Source organism: Paralichthys olivaceus, chromosome 9, assembly GCF_024713975.1.
Source record: "Paralichthys olivaceus isolate ysfri-2021 chromosome 9, ASM2471397v2, whole genome shotgun sequence".
Classification (NCBI taxonomy): domain Eukaryota; kingdom Metazoa; phylum Chordata; class Actinopteri; order Pleuronectiformes; family Paralichthyidae; genus Paralichthys; species Paralichthys olivaceus.
The window spans coordinates 17,086,006-17,107,189 of NC_091101.1; the positions used below are offsets into that span (position 1 = coordinate 17,086,006).

General features: G+C 43.6%; 1 protein-coding gene across 2 annotated transcripts in view; it reads left to right on the forward strand.

The window, feature by feature from the left end:
* Positions 1-21,184, forward strand: part of LOC109643920 (A disintegrin and metalloproteinase with thrombospondin motifs 2) — a 103,644-nt gene that overhangs the window by 71,615 nt on the left and 10,845 nt on the right. Inside the window, exons 4-13 of one of the 2 annotated variants that reach the window (XM_069531681.1) lie at positions 6,709-6,914; positions 14,362-14,445; positions 16,110-16,266; positions 16,933-17,038; positions 17,271-17,414; positions 17,512-17,644; positions 18,334-18,363; positions 19,491-19,604; positions 19,707-19,852; positions 20,557-20,732. In XM_069531681.1, coding sequence (XP_069387782.1) covers positions 6,709-6,914; positions 14,362-14,445; positions 16,110-16,266; positions 16,933-17,038; positions 17,271-17,414; positions 17,512-17,644; positions 18,334-18,363; positions 19,491-19,604; positions 19,707-19,852; positions 20,557-20,732 — 1,296 coding nt within the window. The remainder of the gene's footprint in view (positions 1-6,708; positions 6,915-14,361; positions 14,446-16,109; positions 16,267-16,932; positions 17,039-17,270; positions 17,415-17,511; positions 17,645-18,333; positions 18,364-19,490; positions 19,605-19,706; positions 19,853-20,556; positions 20,733-21,184) is intronic. The other variant, XM_069531682.1, reaches the window with a different exon arrangement.

Sequence of the window (21,184 nt, forward strand, 5' to 3'; positions counted from 1 at the left end):
TTCTTGTCTATTTCCCGCTTTATTCACGGAGCAAATATTGTCCGAAATAAGAGATGTTCTGACAGTGAACGTTTTCCTGGTATGTTCAATATAAACATTTCCTCTTTATGCTGACGAAAACATAATCCAGGCAGAATTATCTCTCGCAAAATATAATGTAAATGAGTTGTATAGTGAACATAATTTTTAGGGGACAGAGTTGATATATTGAAGGAGAGAATTAGGTGACAGAGATAGAGATGGATGAAGAGGGGTTGTTGCAGGGTTGGTGAGAGAGGGAGCCACAAACCTTTCAGCTAAACAGGAGGCTGAGTTTTATAGGTTCTCCATAAACTGGACCTCGCTGTCAGCCTCGCTCTCTTTATCTTCCTCTTCATGCACACACTGTTTCCCAGTAAGACTGATCTATCACTGAGGTTTTCTTAAATTAGACGACGTGCAGTGGAGCTTGATAAGACACTGATGAGAGATGTAGATAGAATCCATCTTGTCTGCAAATGCTGTTGTCTACATTCCAGTGATGTCATGCGTTTACCTTGTCATGGCTGGTGATGTTTTCCTACTTTTTTTGATTTCACAAGAGACTTTGATAAATGTCTGGCTGGCTTGGGCCAATACAGACGGACACAGGGAAGGACAGACGGACAGGCTCTCAGACAGGTCAGCCTCAGACTGGATGAGACCTGCAGTAAGCCCTATATCAGCCTGGCTTTGCTGTCTTATTGGACACTAAGGCTCTCCAGTTTACATCGAGCATTCCGGATCCAACCACAGAGAGACAGAGAGTTTGGGGATATGATTGATCTTTGCTAACAATATTGCCTCCGCGGACAGCAGTGATTAGATTACCTTGTTTTGAGATGTGTTTACATGGGCTGTCCTTCTTGCTGTAATTATTGATAATACAAGAGCTGTTCACTCAGCTTCTTGCAGCTTGTAAGAAATAACACCACTTCATTTGGGCTCATCTGTGACAACAAGTGCGGTCATGAGTGTGAATTTGCATTATGAATATGCAGGTAACTCTGCACCCGTTATATTGACTTTATAAAGAAATGGCTCAGCCCAGCTAATGAAACCATGGTGTGCGGCAGGACACGGGGGAATCGGCGTGCACCCCGGCACCGTAGCACCTCCCCAGCAGCTGTCGGCCCCGTGCGTCTCTGACAGACAAGACAGTTATGTTAGCTAAAGGTTGCCTTGTCTCTGGAACCACCAAAAATCCACTCAGGCGCACAGAGTAGCAGTGAGCTTAGGTGGCCCTCTTGCCTGCTGATTACAGGAGCTTCATGTAATATAAAAACTCCACTTCAGGGAGCACAGATATATAGATAAAATGCTTTAGCCTAAACATTATAGATATTTAGACAAACTCACAGCCGAGGCTCGACCACCCAAAACATCTCATCAGCATTATAGAAACTGCTGCCAAAAATAAACAACCCTCACCTAAAGCGGTTACTAATAAATGGGCAAAGTTCAGTGCTTGATGTATGAATAATTATTGTGGTCTTCAGGGAGCTGTCTATGTAAAATTAGATTGCTGCCAACCTAAATAATTAACGGCAGTATGATTATGGGAGGCATAGTTCACTCTGTGTTCCACACTTTGTAGCCTTTACAGCTATCATACGGCAGCGGAGGAATAATGAGCATTCAGTACAGAGACATTGTGTGGGACAGTGTGGCATGTTGCTACCTGCCCAGATGCTAACAGCTGCCTTAACAATCAGCTGTCCGAGCCATTCATCACCTTGACAACCCATAAAGCTGTCACCAGGGAGACAAAATGTCCATGCCCCTGTGAGCTATATGACCAAGACGTGTCCGTAAGTAAATTAGTTCCTGTGTGTAGATAACTGTGCCTCCCTGTGGACTGACAGCCTTGAACTCAGGTAAACACTAATGAGTTCCCCATCCCTCCCCCCACCACAAATAATATGCATAATACATAATAAACAACACTAAAGATTTTAATCACTCCTGAGGGATGAATCCGTGTATAGGCAGATGCAGCTAATGTTAATACATTTACTATAACGTTTTTTTACTTACTTACTTTTTTGTAACAGGCAATGTTTTAACTTTAGGGACTGAAATTTCTCGTCTCTCTGAAATTGTTACAACAAATATATAATCAAAACTTTGCCATCTATCTTAAAATCATGCACGGAACAGAGCATAAAACCATACTTGCAAAAAAGCATTTCTTCACAAATGGAGAATGAATCTGCTGGATAAATTACAGATTTCCATTAAACAACTATAAATATATATTTTGTAATTTTTTTTGTTTTCAAGTCTTACTATGGATATCCACAATTGTCATTATGATCAATACAATGTGGGTGTTGAGGTAACTTATTAAAAGAGCAGAGATGTCAATCACTGGCCCCGTCTCCAAAGTCTCAAAAATGGATTTACTAAGTGAAGCTGCAGACTCTCATCGGGGAACCACATTTGTGCACAACAGAAATGCTCTTCTCACAAGGATGGCTTTCACTCATGGTGCGTACTTTCTGTGAGTTTTAATACTAAACCGCCATGCATGCCCATCCTTAATTGTATGAATTGTTGTTTTCTTCACTCTAAAATGGGCCGTTTATAACTAAAAACGTTATATTTACATGGACGGGGGTCCTCTCTGTGAAGGCCGTCATGTTTTTTACTGTCGTCTAAACTGGACAAACTAAAACCTTTTAGTTTTCATGACAACTGAAGTTCACCACAGGTTCTCTTTCATGTTTGGAAGTGGAGGGTGAGATGAGGAATATTCAGCTGCAACATGACACTTCACCTCTAGATGTCACTAAATTCCACACACTGAGCCTTTAAACACGTGTACATCATCAAGACAATGTAGGTAGGCAAAGACGAGGAAATGCCTCAGGGTCACAGACAGTGATTATTGATGATTGTTGTGAATAATATTGCACACTTGTTTCTCCAGGAAGTAGTTCCCATAATGTCTCAGAAATAGTGACAAATGAAAAAGAGTGTGCGAAAATAAAAATTCATACCCTGGACCCCTTTTTTACTGCTGTGACCTGTCACAGTAGGAAGTGGGTGAAATTGTTGGATTGTCGGTTTTAGAGAGTTACAGAAGTTGCTCAAGATGCTCTGTTGGAATGTATTGGCACTTTAAAACTAATCAGTTCAGACCAACCGCAGTAATCATCCTCTAACTGCCTTTGTCGTCTTTAAGAGCTTGTTTACTGCGTATTTTGTTTCTTTTATAAGTTGATTGGGTGCCGTCGTAAAAGAGCAGCCAACCAGGCTTGTAAAAACAATATATCATCACTGTGTGTGTGTGTGTGTGTGTGTGTGTGTGTGTGTGTGTGTGTGTGTGTCTGTCTGGCAAAGTGTATTTATATTCAAAGTGCCTTACTAATGACAAAACATATTTAAGAATGAGTTAAACAATCCCCACCCCACACACACACACACACACACACACACATATTCAGCAGGCAACCAGACATTCTTGACATTTAGCAAAGGTTGAAAGACAAAGAACCTTTGTCTCCTAATAAGGCCACGGTCTCTACCGCACCTGAATGAGCATAGTGCGGGAGGGTAGGTGTGTGAGGAGGTCTGCATAGGGTGGGGTTTTGTGTGTGGTGGTGGCAGTGCAGAGGTATGTATATGGATAGGAGTGTGAAAATATAAATGAGAATGGAGAACAAGTGGGTAGGACCTGAAAAGGAGAAGGAAAGCGGCAGGTAGGAAGAGACATGAATAGCTGTGTGTGTGTGAGTGTGAGTGTGAGTGTGTGTGTGTGTGTGTGTGTGTGTGTGTGTGAGTGTGTGTGTGTGTGAGTGTGCATGCATGCGTGTGCAGGTAAGAACTGTGGGAGGATGAGATTTGAGACTGTAAATGATCCTCCATGGAGAAAGAAAAAGTGAACATTGTTATGATCAATCCTCTTTCTGTAGGTTGAGAGTGATACCAGTTTTAGTTACAAAGGCTAATGGAAGCTATTGCTCGACAACACACCCTGATGCTTCACCCTCTGCAGTCACACACACACACACACACAGACTCTGATGCTCTACAACGGAGCGATATTCTCCATCACCGCAGGAGCTTGAAGCGGAACTCACAACACCCAAGGTCCTTCTGGTCTCCTCTCATCTTTCTCTCTCATCCATCACACCCTTCAGCTCTACCTCTCACCTCCCTCACTGCCTCCCTCCGTCTCTCTTATTCCTCCAAGTTTTTCTCTGGGAAAGAGAAAAAGTTGCTCCAAAATGGCTGAAGCAAGATGAAAGTAGTGTTTTAGCAAATATAAGCAAGGACAGAGGTGCGATGATGAAATGGAGACGATTAAACAGTCACAGCTTGCCAACTGGTCAAGCACCTTTCAACCTTCGGTTCGGTTACGTCTTGTTTTTCTACAGGGCTTCTGTCACTTTGAGTTACCTCTGCCATGTTTCTCTACTTAGCATACAGCTAAGGCCCCGTGCTATGTAGTGTCCACAGTTGTCCACAGTTTTCGAACACTGCGAGAGCACACAACACAATACTGTTTTTTTCTGTTTTGTCTCAACATTACATAAGCAAAAGGTAAAAATATCTGGACCTGTCTTTAAAAACAGATGGTGTGGTTATGACATCAGGCTCGTTAAATGCAGCCATAACTAGGAAGAGCCAAGGGTTGTTGTGAAGTCCACTGCCTCATATCCAGCTTCCTCTGCTAACAAGACGGCCAAGACAGTGTGTGTGTGTGTGTGTGTGTGTGTGTGTGTGTGTGTGTGTGTGTGTGTGTGTGTGTGTATGTGTGACAGGGACAAGCTTTGCCACAGAACAAAAAGTATGTGCTGCAATAATCTTTAGATTCTCCTCTCAGGGTCTCTTGTCTTTCGCTATATTATATTCGTCTCTATCGTTGCCCCCCACCTCCTGTTTCTCCCTCGTTCTGTGTGGGTATTCTGTCACTCACTGGAATGTGGGCAGATATTCAGACTTCCAGATTCAATCCACTAGCGACTCAGGAGCCAATATTAGCCATGCGGTCCTTGTTTTACCCATGAGCCCGTTGCCTAGGAAACGTTGCATAAGAGGGAGTGGGAACGCGGGATGCCCCTTGCTGATTGGGAGACAAGGTGGCAGATATCTCTCTCTCCCTCCCTCCCTCCCTCCCCTTATCTTCCCTGTATCTTCCTCTTGCATCTTGTTTCTTTCCCCTCCACTCAACACTTGCTCTAACTGTATGTGTCAAAACACTGGAGCTCCGACGCTCCCCTCATGCCACATGTTGAATCGACTCAGCATCTTAGCTTTGCAGTCAAAAACATCCATTACAGTTAGTCGGCCCAGAATCCGAGGCTCAGCTAAATTAAAGCCTCTGTTGGACCGGTGACTTATGGCCCAGTTGGAAATGTTTGTCCACACGAGCACCTGCGTGCACTCACTCGTACACGCACACACTCCATGAGCTGAGTTGTGTATCATCCTCAGCTGCAGGAGGCCTTGGCTGGAGTCGGGAAGTATTATGCTTTGTTGATTCCACAGAGACCACATGTTCAAGACTGCATGACTTGGCCTTCCATGGCTTCCATACAAGCGAGGCCATGCTGTGTCTACATACCAGAAGGATGAGAGAGGAAGGAAGAGGGATGATGAGGGAAGGATGGCCTTGGCTCTCAATACGGGACAATTTATCTTCTGTATCCCGGCTGCCTGCAAGTCTTCGCTGGGTTTTAAAGATTTAAAAAGAAACAAGATAAGACTGGGCGCTTAAATCATCGTCATTTAGGAGCGCGTTGTCCAAAAATGTCCGAACAACATTACACACACACTCTGACATACCTGTGTAGGCAGAACCATGGATGTAATTAGTGATCTGAACAAATCAGGGGTGCTGTAGGTTGCACACTTTCCAATGGAATAACCTCGAATTGAGTTTCTCGTGTAATTTGCATTTTTTCCAGCATGTAGTAAGCCAAGAAAAGAGCAGGGTGGGCAGCCCCTGTGTGAGGGAGCCGTCTTAATCCATGTGTTTAGCAAGCACCATCTGCTGCTTTTATTCAGATGGGAGCAGAAATATTTGGTTGATTAGGAGAGGATCTGCGAAGGATAGCCGCACCGTTGCCACCAGTTACGAGGGACACACATGCTCGATTCTGTCAACTGGTGTCATTGAAAGTAAACAGAAGACAGACGCACAGACATTAATGTACGAGTGCTCAGATGAGTACACGTGCATATGGGAAAAATGCACGACAATGGTGTTGGACACACAGCAGCTGAGCATGCAAACATAAACAAACGGAACTTTCCTTTTGGAGGCATCATGTTGTCAGGTGGTCTGTCTGTAAAAACATCTTATTCTTGTGAACTCAACATCTCAAGAGAACCTTGAGGGAAATCCTTCAAATTTGGTACAAACATCACTTGGACTCGAAGAAGAACTGATTTGATTTTGGGGGTTAAAGGTCAAGGTCACAATGGCCTCACAAAACATGTTTTTGGCCGTTGAAGATGATCATCTGCCTTTAGGGAATTCCTTCACATTTTCGCCCATTATCACTTGGAGTCAAACATTACCTGATAAGACTTGAGTGGTCAAATGTCGGTGACCTTATATGAATCTGGAAAAAATTCTCATTCTACTTTTCCTCCCTTTCTCCTTGATGTTTGTATGCAAATTCTCCTTTACTCGTTTGCATGTGTTAATTGCAAAACCTTTTGTTTTTCCAAATCTAGGTGCTGACCTCGGTGGTCTGATGGACCTGGAGTCTCTGTACCGCGGTGTGGAGCAGAGTATCAACCACACGAGAGCAGGGCGAATGCGCAGACAGACACTGGACAGGGCCTACAACATTGAGGTGCTGCTGGGCGTTGATGACTCAGTGGTCCAGTTTCACGGGAAGGAGGACGTCCAAAAGTACCTGCTCACACTCATGAACATCGTAAGTGTGCCTGCACACACACGTCAAATAAAAGAATGTTTGATTGAACTGGACACTTAGGTTAACTGCCAACATTTGAGGAATATCATAATGTGCATTTCTAATACATAGGTTCCCTAATGCCCAGAAGTGACATTTGTTGTCTTTCTTTCAAAAAATTTAATTATTAAATGGGGAAAGAGTTCCATTGGAGCTTAATGGAAATGAGTCACAGAGAGGTCAAAGGAAGGGCTGAATCTCTCTCTCACACACACACACACACACACACACACACACACACACATATACACACGTCATCTGAATGAGGATTCAATTCCCTTCCTACATGTTCTCATCCAGCAATCAGCCGCAGGTAATCCTTTCTTCTCTATCTGAATATGATGAGATTTCATTTGTGTGTGTGTGTGTGTGTTAGATGAGCCCTGTGCTCTGAAGGGGCTCCCAAATATCGTTTCATCAAGCTTTGTGTCGTGTCATCATTCATTCATTGTGTGTGTGCAAGTGTGTGTGTGTGTGTATATGCGTGTGTGTGTGTGAGATGCAAAAACAGCAGGTAGTATGCTCCAGGCCACAACAACACTTTGCCAAGCAGTCACACTCCCAGGTGTTTTTAAGTGTGTGTGTGCAGACACGTGTTTGTGTGTTGGTGTGACATTTGCACATTACAAACTTTAATCTTTGCAAATTAAACCTGTGGTGAGAGAACTGTTTGCATGAACTTGCGTGCATGTGTGTGTGCACATCTGTTTCCATGCACTCACCTGTTTGCTTTTGCACTGTGCTAGGAACCAATCTCCCACAGTTAAGCAGGTGCATGCGTTGAGCAACAAATCCTGCCACACCTCTTTGTCTCCGTTCAGCGCTCGACAAAGAACAAGAGACACTGTGCTCTCTGCCTTCCTTTCAGATATTTATTAGACAATATGGGAGAGGGGGAATATGCAGCCCTGTCGCAGGCCCCCTCTAATCTCTGGGGAAGAGATGGAGAGACAGAGGGAGAAGGAGTATTTTAAACAGTGTATTCTGAATAAATTACTGACAGCCAGATAAACAGAAATGAATAAATAAGGGTTGCCTCCCACGCGTGGCATCTGGGCGACTTTCTTCTTGAAAGTTTGCTTTGCTCACTTCAGGATGGGTGCTCTCTCTCTCTTACACTCTCGCTCTCTCTCTCTCTCTTCGTCTCTGTTTTATTTCATCCCCTCTCTGTCTTTCTCTCGCTCTCCCAGTCACTCGGCAGCACTTGCTCTACACTGAGCTCTTTTGCATTCTTGCTCCACCCTGACTGGGGTAGTTTATGGTAACAAAATCTCAATGATGATTTTAAAAAGAAAATGTTTTCAGTATAATATGAGTGACAACGGATTCATGTGAAGACGTGTAATGTAAACTTAGGATAAGGACAAGGATTTATAAGACTTATTTTCCACACCTGCCCTCTAAAGGCATTGACACAGAGTTGTGATTTTGGAGTAATAACAGAAAGACAAATACTATGCTTTAGACATTATGACTTTTATCAGGAAGTGTTTCACTAATCAAATTTTAAGTGTATTGACGTTTATATGATTATGTGGTTTTTGCAACCCTACCACAAACCAAAGAAAATAAGGGCAGTTTGTCAACACTGTGGACCAACAAGTTTATGATATAATTTCTCCTGCTTCCATCTGTTCTTCTCTCTTCACTCTATACGTCTGTCCGAATGCATATTAGCACTTTTAACACCTGGAAAAAACAATGTGTGTGAAGTGACTGTCTTTTATTATAGGAGCTATTACTCTGTCACACAGACACCTACAAGGCATAAATAAAGCACTTTGTTTCAGTGCAGATGGTTATGAAGAAAATATACAATATATGCATTTTTTTCTTTCTTCTTCTAATCTAGAGTGTGTGCGTGCGTGACTACGTGCATGTGTGTGCGTGTATATTAAGATAACAGGCAGTTCTGATGTCTACAGGACATCAAAGCACTCCCACAGAAACTGACTAAATCCTGTCTGCAAAGTGTGAAGTTCAACAGGAGTGTCTGTGTGTGTGTGTGTGTGTGTGTGTGTGTGTGTGTGTGTGTGTATGTGCGTCGGTAGGTGTCTTCCCACTCCTTTCCCATGTGTTTACCTCCCCTCCTTGTGTTGTCTTCTTGTTCGATTGCATCAGAGGACCATAGATAAGTTGGACCGTGTGACTCTGTGGAAACTTTTAATGGATGCTAGTGTTCATAGTTACAGGGGTTAGCAGAAATAAACACATAAACAGAAACAATGTCAAAGAAAATAGACTGTATTCACAAGCCCATTAATGTTTTTAACAAACATGCACATAAATCAACTGGATTTTAAAAAGTTCGGTAGCAACAATGTTGTTAATGTAGTATGGTCCAAATGCCAAGTGGAAAGCATCAAGCAGTAATCTTCCTGTTGCGACTATCGTGGTGATGGATTTAGTAACCAACAATGATCTGTCTGTCTACCTGTCTGCCCCCCCCCCCCATTAATGGAGACCTTTAGTGAGGTGCTGCATCGTGTTAATCAAACTCTCCATGGATATGAAAAGTCACTGGTGACGAGGGAGAGGTGTGAGTGTGCGTGTTTAATTTTAATGATGTATGTTGGTTGACTGAGGTGTATTTTATCTGCACCTCCAATATGTGAAACGCATCTTTCCTGTAAGAGCCCTGGAGGAAGAGAAAAGTCATGTTAATAAGCGGAAGGAAACATACGTAGTCCAGGTAACAATGGATGCCATGCTAGTTAGAGGTGCTAGTTAGAGGTGTAACAGATCAGCAGCACTGTCGGGCTGAGAGTTTTTGAAATATGTGTGTGTTGACAGAAAGATGTGGAGATTAGAAGATGTTCAAACTTGTCTGATTTATGTCTTTTTCCAGCCAAAATGTTATTAGATGACTCAGTTCTGTCTCATCACCAGCTGAGGGTGTTTGTAATACATATTTCAAAAAACATTTCCAGTCAAATTTCAATTGCTTATTAAATGAAGCCCACTCTCCATGATGGGTTGATTAAAACACATGAGCTCAGTGTCGAAGCGCTGTGAAAATATTCATGTTATTACATGAATGTATTTTAAGCCTTCATGAGCTTATTACAAATGTTTGCGTTAGTAAGGGCAAGGAAACAGATAAATTCTGGCAGATGTAGATAAAGTATTTCCACGTGTGCTGCCTAAATATATAAGGTGTCATTGTATGTAGGTGTGAATCTATGGATGAGGTGTCAGCAGCTAATGAAACAGGTTTTAGCTGCGCTGTGACAGATTTACTCTTGTTCCTGGGTTTCAGTCTCAGTTATCTCTTCTTAATTCGGTCTTTTAGAAGATTTGACCTCTTTTTCTTTGTTTGTTCCACATCTCTATGCTCTTCCTTCTCATGCTTCAGGTTTTAATTCAGTCTGTAACCCCACACTGACGTTTCAAAATAAATGTACAGAGCAACAACGGCACAACTGAAATATTACTCTTTTCAGATCCTGCAAAAAGGTTTATTTACTTTAATTTAGATTTTAAACAGGAGTAAAGCAGGTCTATGTTTTCCTATTATCATGCACATAAACTAACTAAAGTGTCACTGCACATTCAAATGACAGACTGTATAAAGATGGACAACATGATTAGTCCCCAAACGTGAAGCCAAAGCATCTCAATAGCCACCTGCTAGCTGTACTGACAGTCATAAACCCTTACCCCTCCATGTGAGTCGATGGGACATGGACCAAACTAAAAGTTAAACTACTTGTCAAATACATTTTAGTTCTTATCACTGATGTTTGTTCAAATGTTCATGTTTTCAGTTGGTTCAGTTTCACTTAAAAAAAGCAGGGTGAACCATCATGATTGACAGCTGAAACTGACTCATCAATTTTTCGAGCGTGTGTTTTGGTGGGACCTCGATACTGTGGCTCATCCCTCTGGCTCCAAATTAGCTGACAGTGTTCATATCTGGGATATTTTGGCGTCATTTCTGGGTTGTGGGAAGAAGTGGAGACGCATCCATCTTTAAAGTCTATGTTTCAAGACTTTGCCAGTTTTCTCCTACCTTACCTTGGACTCCCTGTTTGCATAATTTATCTCAAAGTAATGGTTTTGTGCATCGCTGAACTCTAGGCCTGCATCACTTAATACACATAGAGACTCGCACAGCTGAAAAATCTAGGCTACCTGGGATACATGTAACCTGACAACAGGCGTCACCCTTCAGAGAGCCTCACAGGACAGCCAGCCTCTTTAATGACAGCAGCACTGAGAGACAGATGCAGGAACTGAGTGTTGGGTGTTAAAGGGATAGTTCACTGAAAAATGGGGTAAAGTGCTTAAGTCCACAAAACACTTTTGGAGTTTGAGGGTTAAACTGGTGAACACATCTTCAAACTTAAAAAAAACAGAAAATAACATAACATGCCTCCCTTTAATGTGTGTTTGCACTGCTGAACATATTCACTGAGTATGTGGGTGTGTGAGGGATTATGAATTCTTCCAGTGTAAATCTGTGAGTGACGTGTTACAGTGAAGCTAAAGCTGGGACAGACAGGACTCTACACTGTGTGTGTGTGTGTGGTTGTGTGTGTGCGTGTGCGTGCATGTCTCATTAGAGTGTAACTTGTTGTGTCAGGGTCACCTGGAAGTCAACTGCTCCTAATTGGCCAGTTGTCAAGGAAACGGGCTGGATCAGGCCAAGTGTGCACTGACCCACCCAAGTGTCCATGTCGTCTCAGACAAGCAAACATGGTCACACACACACACACACACACACACACACACTGAGTGATTGTGTGTCACTTGTTCTCATATATTTCATCCTGCCAAGATAACGAGGGAGTGAGACAAATGAGAGACAGAAATACCAGTAGACAGACAGAGAGACAGGAAGGAAGGCAGGCAGAGACAGCTGAGATAAAGACACACTGATTCCCCCTTGCTCCCTCTCTCTTATACTCAGACAGGGTTAAACTGCAAAAACAACAGAAACCTCTCTTTGTTTGATGGTTACCTAGCAACTCTGTCTTTTTAATGAGTAAAAGGAGCATCCAAAACATGAACTGAAGGTCACTGGGAGAAAAAACAACTTTTCCCCAACTTATCCTGTGTCCTTACTCTGAATCTGCTCCTCCACCTGTCACTTCAGAAGCTGAAGCTGATTATCAATTATTAAATTAGCCAGTTCAATATCCATAATATCCATTACAAGACTTATCCTGGGTTGCAGGGTGATATTAGGCAGGAGACAGGGTACATCCTGGACAGGTCACATATACATATCACAGTCAAACACACATACACATTCCCACCTATAAGGACAATCTCCAATTAACCAATTAACTCCAGTCTGCACGTCTTTGGAGTGTGGGAGAAACGCTACACAGGGATTTTAACCAGCAAACTCCATACATGAACATTCTAAGATCCAAACTGGGAGCCTTCTTGCAAGGAGGCGACAGTGCAAACCACTTTACCACCATGCCACCGCAGGCCAATATACTTTATATAATGTACAAAAAGTTCCTGAAGAATTAAAATTAAATTGTGCATCAGGACATTTCAGTTGTGAAACAGATCTATAGAAATCAAACAGTTAATTATATCCTGCTCTGCTTTTTAATGTGCAATGACTGATGATATACTTCAATTGAAGCTTCACACAGTAAATCTCAGTTTTTGCTTCGAGACTACAGATGTTTCACAGAAAGTGTGGCTGACAAGGTTAACAGATACATTCAAACCAACAAGATCGAGTGCATTTGGAGTTTGACCTCATCTTCTGCCACATCAAATGTTTGCCTCTTGCAGTTTATCTTACTTTACTTGGGTTTGATACCACAACTCTTTGAATGCAGTTGTGTTGACTTACAATGCCTATTGACCATGATCTTAAGCATTACTCTGTCCTATTTAACAATGTTAAATGGACAATGGTCAAATATCACAGCTAGTGTCACAGATTAATTACTATCTCCATTATTTGTCATGTTCCAGTCTGGAAAAGCTTGGTTGCCCACAAGATGTGTCTGTCCTTGCATAAAATATCACTTTCACTGAAACTGCTAATGTAATTAGTGTATCCGATCATTTACAAGGGAGCTGTTCCTAATAACACAAAGGCCATGCATTAGTGAAAATCAAACATTTCTAAACAAGATGTAAGGCCGCAGCAATTTTAATCAAATACGTTCATTCCAGACACTTTGCAGTTAATAAATTAGTGTTCAGCTTCGAAGCATCACTCAATTGTTCCTATAGCACAGTGGAACTTTACACCACACATGGAAAAGAGTTTAGTTAAAAGAGAAGTTACTCCAAACCCCGTCTCTGCAGCTCCATTCTGCATTTGTTTCCTAAGAATCCTTTCCACTGCCTTCTGAGCTCCTTTCTCACTTTGCCTCCTGCTCTCCTCTCTGCTTCTTGTCTCTTCACCTCTGCCATCTCTGTCTCTAGCATTCCTCAACTCTCGCTCGTACCTTTCTCTCATTGGATGTGTCTGCAGTTTTGTTCCTCATCTCTGTGGGGGGGGGGGGTGTCTGTGTGTGTGTATACATATGTGTCTCCTTCTCAGTAGCGTGTCCATCAGCCATCTCATTATGGCTGTCTGTTTTTACATCCCTTTGCCTCATTAGGCACCGCACATAGTCACTGAGGACAGCAGGCCTCAACTCCTGTGCCAATTTACCTTTCTTAAAGGAGGTGTGTGTATGTATATACATACACACACCTCCGTTTCTCTGTCTCCCTCTCTTTCTGTCCTTCCCTCACTTTGTGTTTGCATGTTTTCTCACCAGTGCAGTGCTCTTTGCATCTCCCCTGTCACACATTACCTCATTTCCTTGCATTAGGCTGTTTCCTTCCCTTGCATCTTCTTTCCTTCATCTCCTCTCAATCTGCGCTCATGGGAAACTGAGTTTCTTGCACTCTCCTGACCTCCCCATCTTAATGAATTGGGAAATCACTCTAATCTACCAATTGTAAGGAAAAGATCTGCAAAGCATCTCTACCCTCTTTTTTCCTTAAAGGATAGTTTGGCTAAAATATGTAAATATGGCAGAGTTTCATTGAAAGATTGATTATCATATCACATTCAATACGACAGCAGAAACTCCTATGCCTCTGGATAAAAAGACTTCCACATAAGTCCCTGAAAAACCTGAAATGGATACAATACAATTTCTGCATAAATTCTACAAAAAAATAAATATTGTTTGTTAATTGTGGAAGTTTATGGGTTGATTTTCTTTTGATTATAATCTTTTGACAGAGCCAGGCTGCTTTTTTTCCTCATGTTTTGAGTCAGCGTTGCAAAGCCAAGCTAACCAGTTACTATAGCTTCATATTTAACAGTGTATGAAGGTGATATTTGTTTTCTAGCCAAAAAAAATGTATCTTAGTAATGGCTTATATCTGTTAGCTTTTGCTGATATCTGTGTTTCTTTCTATGTGATTTCAGGTGAATGAGATCTACCATGACGACTCTTTGGGAGCAAAGATCAATGTGGTGCTGGTGAGGATTATCATGCTGGGCTATGGCAAGGTAAGACCTTACAACACACAAGTTCTGCATTAAAGTCGAGAGCCCTACAGTTCCTAGAAAGTGCATTTGTTCTCTCTCTATTCACACCCTCTTTGATACAATGGTTTTGCTACAATTGCTTTAAGAACCTACAGTAAGCACAGCCAAGTTGTACACACACTTACAAACAAACACACTGACACACACACACTCATCAGCACGCACTGATGCCCGGAGCCTGTTATTCCAGTGGACTGAGCAAAAGAGGAACTAAAAGCATGCAGCGTCCCAAGGGAGTGTTTTCAAGTCGCACGCCTTCACAGTTCAGCACCAAAGCACACAGAAACTCTGCCCGTTATGCAATCAGCCCTCCTCCCAGTGGGCTGCAGCACAGAATCATGGGAAGTCCAGGCAAAGATAAACAATCAATGATAGCCCTCCCTCATTCATAAACAGATAGACCGGACGATGGGGGTAGCATCGTTTTCTTCTCGACTGTAACTCTATCTGCCCGTGTGTGCTGAGGAGAGGAAGAGAGAATAGGAGAGAAGGAAAAACAGATAAAGCAGCAAGAGATGGCAGGAGTGGAGGAGGGCCAGGGGTTACCCCCACAGGATGATGCAAATGATTTTATTGCTGGATAGGTGCTTTGTGATATGATGCTGTAGCCTTATCTCTTCCTCTCCTCTCTGCATGACTACAGTCCCAGTGGAGCCAGGGAACACACACTGACACACACACACGCACACTCCTACATTGGTCATTCTGGGCCAGCCCCTATGCAGCTTCAGCCAAAGCTCTGGCTGTCTATCATCCCCAATTACCGTGGCAACAGAGCTGCACCCAGACAGCCTGCAGATTGGCTATATGACCCTGAATGCAGGCGCACCCACGCTTCACACACACCAACATAATGTGTACTCGGGATACACACCACCACAAAAACATTTTTGAAAGATCATAGAAATACATTGAAACACACTCAAGCACCTGATGAACATGAGAAAGCACACAAACATGCCCAGTGCAGTCTGACTAGTGTTTGTTGCCGCATGCTCACGCAACACACACTTTGTGCATGTGTGCAAACAGCGAAGAAATGTACAAAGTGAGGCGGAGAGGAAGCAGTGGAAGAAAGAGATGGAAAGACTTGTACCGCAGAATGAGGGGACGAGAGGCTAGGGGAGGAGAGGGGAGATCCTAATGAGGAAGTGCATGGGAGGTGAAGATGAACTGAGAGAATTGCCGGCATCTGGGTCTTTGTGTGGGTGTCAGTGTCATGCATTTGATCATGAGTAAATATTCTGTAATTGGACAAGTTTTTTGGACTATTAGTGCATCGCTCATTAATTTTCTAAGCAGCTCTGTGTTCAGTTTCATGTTCATCATTGAAATCATCAGGATTACAGGATCCTAAGTCAAGTGTGTGTGTGTGTGTGTGTGTGTGTTTGTGTGTATGTGTGTGTATGTGTGTGTGAGAGATGGGGAATGAGTGTGTGTTGTCCACCTCAGCAATTCGGAAGATATGCTGACAATATATAACATTGTGACACTGCCCTCTACAGGGTTGAATAAAATGTTGTTGTACCAGAACTGAAACAAGAAGCAGTTGGAGTTCCCTTTTTTCCTACAATATCAACATACTCTTCTCTTTGCCTTTTTGTGTGTCTTTGTCTTTTCTCTAGTCCATGAGTCTGATCGAACTGGGGAACCCATCTCAGAGTCTGGAAAACGTGTGTCGCTGGGCCTTCCTGCAGCAGAAGCAGGACACAGGGGACACCGAGTATCACGACCACGCTATCTTCCTCACACGACAGGAATTTGGCCCCACGGGAATGCAGGGTAATACAGGACATGCATACAATAAATTCATAACCCCTTCTTTTTAACATAGTGCATATATATAAGTTGCGTGTCAGGACTTAAAACTCGTAGGCTACACACATAGAGCTCCCCTGTTCTTTCCTTTGCCTTATGCAGCGTCCTAGCACACCATGGGTTGGGTTGTTGGTGGTTTTCTGTGCTGCAGAGTGCAGACTAACAGGCAGGCCCAGGGGAGAGGCCTCTAAGGGCAGTGGCCTAGCTATCCAGAAGCCCTTCAGCTGCCCTTGGGCTCAGCCTTCAGCAGCAGAAAATCAATAGACAGAGCAGGACCAGCCACAGCTCCACAATTAAAGGCAGTACGGGACGGACAAGCACACAGGGAGGTGGAGATTGGCATGTGTGGGAGCGTAAGGCAATGGTTTAGGGTTAGGATCCAGGCCCAACTAATACAGGGAAAAATATTTATAAAATGAAATATGTTTCATATTAATGTTGGGTTTACCCTCATTGGTTTCATCTCACTGATCATTGGGGTCTTTTCACTGACAGATGCACTAATGAGTCTGTTTCTATCATATTTAGTTTAACATCGAACATTTCAAAGGTTCTTCGCTCCCTGAAGGTTTTAGTACGATATAATAAGAACGTTTTTTAAAGACCATGTCTCTCCTCCTGGTTGCCAAGGTTATGCCCCAGTGACAGGCATGTGTCACCCTGTGAGGAGCTGCACTTTGAACCACGAGGATGGATTCTCCTCTGCCTTCGTGGTGGCACACGAGACCGGACACGTGTAAGTGCACTGCCGTAATCATGTCCTCAAGCTTTCTTACATGGCACAGCAACAGACAACAAAGCAGTTAGTTAAAGGACGGTATTGATTTATTACAGTTTTGCTTCATTGGCCACCGCCTCCCTCCTTTGTTCCCTGGTTGTACTTCTCCTCCCACACATTCCTATCTGTCTCCGCCGGTATGTCTCATTTTGTCTCTCTCTCTCTCTCTCTCACCCTCTCTCCCTCTCAGGTTGGGGATGGAGCACGACGGCCAGGGGAACCGCTGTGGAGATGAGGTGCACATGGGCAGCATCATGGCTCCACTGGTGCAAGCTGCCTTCCACCGCTTCCACTGGTCCAGATGTAGCATGCAAGAGCTGGGACGCTACCTGCAGTGAGACTCAAACACATTTCAAACATAGACACACACTCAATGGGATATTCAGAAAATAAAATCTCATCCTGTGTGTTTATTTTTCGACTGCTCTTAGGTCCTATGACTGTCTCCGTGACGACCCCTTTGACCACAACTGGCCGTCACTGCCGCAGCTCCCTGGTTTGCACTACTCCATGAACGAACAGTGTCGCTTTGACTTTGGTGTGGGCTACACGATGTGCACCGCGGTAAGAGATCCCCATCACTAACATAGCTAGGTTATATGATGTTGCTCTGACTGCACTGTTATGATGACGGACTGCAGAAGGAATGAGCGTCATTTTATCCACTCAGAGTTGAGGTTGGCAGCGGACGTTTCTTTAAAGAGAGCGTCACTCTGAGTTGAATTTTTTAGGGCAGAAACATTTTGAGCTCTAACATTTTTTATAGTAACTGAACGCAGCACTGACGTCTATCTCTGATCTACACTGTAATGAAATATCAGTCAAACATACACAGCCATTCACGTTCTTCTGATGTCTTCTGCTTTCCTCTCTGGGCCTCTGGTGGGACTGACATCTTGCTTAAAAGCAGGTAATTGGCTTTGATAGCTTTTTCTTTTTTATTAATGTTAGATATGATAAGTAATATTTATTTTTACACCGCACTTACCCTGATACCACAGTGCCTTTACATGAACCCGTCACAAACTATTTTTGTAAACACAATACGTCAGACAGTAGACGAGCCTCAGCTGCAGCATCTGGCCAGACATCTTTACCCTCCACCCCCTGTCACCTCTCAGCCGATCTATGACTGTGAAGCCACTGTGGCACACTGTTGGGAAGCTGTTGCTTGAGTTACAAAGGCTTGTTCCGGGGCTTTGCACACATTGCTAGATTACCCTCTATTCTCTTGTCAAACCCATTCCCCTCAGCTACAAAAGGCGGGCCAGTCAGCACCGAAGGTAAGGTAACCCCACCTCCCGGAAGACATGTGGCCCGTCATTTGTTTTCTCAGACTTTTTTTTATTATTTTTTTTATATTTGTCCTCTGAAGTTGTAATTGTTTGTAACGTTGCTCCTTACATTTCTGTTACTGTACTTTGTTTCTATGTTCTACCCATCGTCATATTTTGGGTGTTAGTCTGCAGGATTCTAAAATGCTCACATTTCAAAAGAAAGAGGCTTTAAAGGCCCTAAAAAACACACTGACTCTACTGGTTCACTGGTTCAGCTGCTGAACTGTAATATACCTCGACTCTTTTCCTGCAAATCTGTGTTGGATCACTGCAGCGCTGGCAGGAAAAGCCTCATTATATTGGCACCATCGTGACTTTAAAAGAGTGGAAAAGGTTGGAAAGATGTCTTTTCCAGCCAAGGAGAAAATAGGAAAGAGCCAGAACAGAGGCTGTTTTTCCATGTTTAACTTTAGCTTTTAGGATCCTCCAGTCTGATGTCATTGGTGATTACCTACCACAGTCTAGTCATTGATTGTGACTCGCCCCCTGACCTGAAAAGGTCACCTGGCGGTAGGCGAATCTGTGAAAAGGAGGGAGGAGGGCACAGCCTCTCAGACACTGGACTTACTTTGGTGGCATCCTCGTCAATGGTTCATATCAGACAAGGAGGAGAATTTGGTCCTTGATCTGTGTCGGGGAGCATTTCAGAGGTCACAGAGACCTCACCTTTTGGCCTTTTGGCCTTTTGACCTTTTGACCCTCTGCCCTCTGACCTCCCTCTTGACCTAATTAAATCACGGCTGTATCATTTCGAGAGTCTTGTCTCTCTCTCTCTCTCTCTCTCTCTCTCATCCTTTGGTTTGCATGGCTGTGTGTTTCACAGTGGAGCGTAGTGTACAGTGCAGTGACACGGTGCAGGGTCGGTGTTCATGTTGTTGGGTATACTACTGTTGTGGTAATTGTTGTTGTGAAATCTCTCTTCTCATCCCTCTTTTATTTCCTGTTTTCAGTGTTTAGTCTCATTCCAGCTCTCTCATGATGGTTGATTTGTATTGTTCTGAAGGTCACCCAGTGAGTGTGCTGCATGTTAAGACCTTTGATTGTAAGGAGGAGTCTCTCTTTGTGCCCCGCAGTATCGCCCATTTGACCCATGTAAGCAGCTGTGGTGCAGCCACCCAGACAATCCCTTCTTCTGCAAGACCAAGAAAGGACCACCCATTGATGGCACCATGTGTGGCAATGGGAAGGTAATTATACACCGCTGTACTTCAACATACATTATGTCTGAGAAAAAATCATGTAATGGCAACATGCAACCACAACTGACTTATGTTCTTGGCCTTTTGCAGCACTGCTTTAAAGGTGAATGCATCTGGTTGACCCCTGACATCATAAAGCAAGATGGAAACTGGGGTTCGTGGAGTGAGTTTGGCCAGTGCTCCCGCACCTGTGGTGGAGGAGTACAGTTTCGCACACGTGACTGTGACAATCCAAGGTACGAGACTGTGAATCAGGCCCTTTCAGATCGAACATGACCGCGGGACCACTGCACTCTGAAACACATTATTGTGACATGTGCTAGCCAATTGCAAGTGCAGACACGGAAAGCGCAGTAGTGGGAAAGCTGGCACTGTGTCTAAGAGTGTGGCTCCACCTGAACCCACCTGAGCCCAAGAGAAGACTTACCCAAACCTCAAGCGTTCTGTTTTCATGTCCGAACCTGAGCCAAGCCCGATGCGGTTCATGTAAACTGGGTTTGTGTTACCCTGTCTCTCACACACATGGTTATTGTTATTACAGACGTGCAAAAAATCCGCCCAGCCAATGTGACAGAGGCGAAAACATTTTCAAAATTTCTCTCCGTAAAAGGTGAGGCCCGTCAGATCCTGACAGGCTCAGGTCAGGTATTCACACTGTAATGTGTGTATTTCAGTTCCCTGAATCTTGAGACCCAAGTTGGTAGGTTGGGAAAAAACAGAAAGCCACTTACTTACCAATGAATTAAGTAGTCAACCTTTGCTATGTGCTGCACTCACTTGATCCTGGTAATGGCAGAAAGGCACTTTGCTTCATTAACATAGCTCGTGATAAATTGTGTCCTCAGTTATATCATTATTAGTGAGTCAATGATTCGTAGAGGTGAAACACATTTCGATGAATGGATATGTTCACACGCCACTTGTCCTATCGCTTTCTCAGACCAGCCAACGAGGGCCGTATCTGTGTTGGGGCGACTTACCAGTTTCAGATATGCAACTCTGAAGAATGCCAGGATATCTACAGTGACACGCGGGAGGAGCAATGCCACGCTTGGGACCCTCGCTTTGAACTCCACAGCAACAAGCACCACTGGTTGCCTTATGAACACACAGACCGTGAGTTTACACCCACAGATGTAAGGGGGGGGGTCATGACTATACGCTGTGGTAGCTGTGTGAATGAAAGCCAAGGTGTTTTGGTTTCAGAGGGTTTTATATATAGGTTGTGTTCTGTTATGGGCATTGACATCTGGCTGCCCGGCTGGGTCTGAGTGCAGCTTTGAGGTACGTCTACGCCCTCCCATAAAAACACACCATGTCTTTGAAAATCCTCTTTTGAAAGCGGTGTCTTCTCCTTCTCCACCCATCTGCCGATGTCATTTGAACCTAACTAACCCCTCATACTCCACATTCTTCTCCATCCATGTAGCTGCTCTCAGATTGCAATCCTGAAGTTCTCCACTTAATATCCCAAAAATGTCCACTGTTATTGAGAAGTGTGTGTGCGTGCGTGTGTCAGTCTCAAACCTACCGTGTCTCTAAGTGGCGGCGTCACTATCTTCCTGATA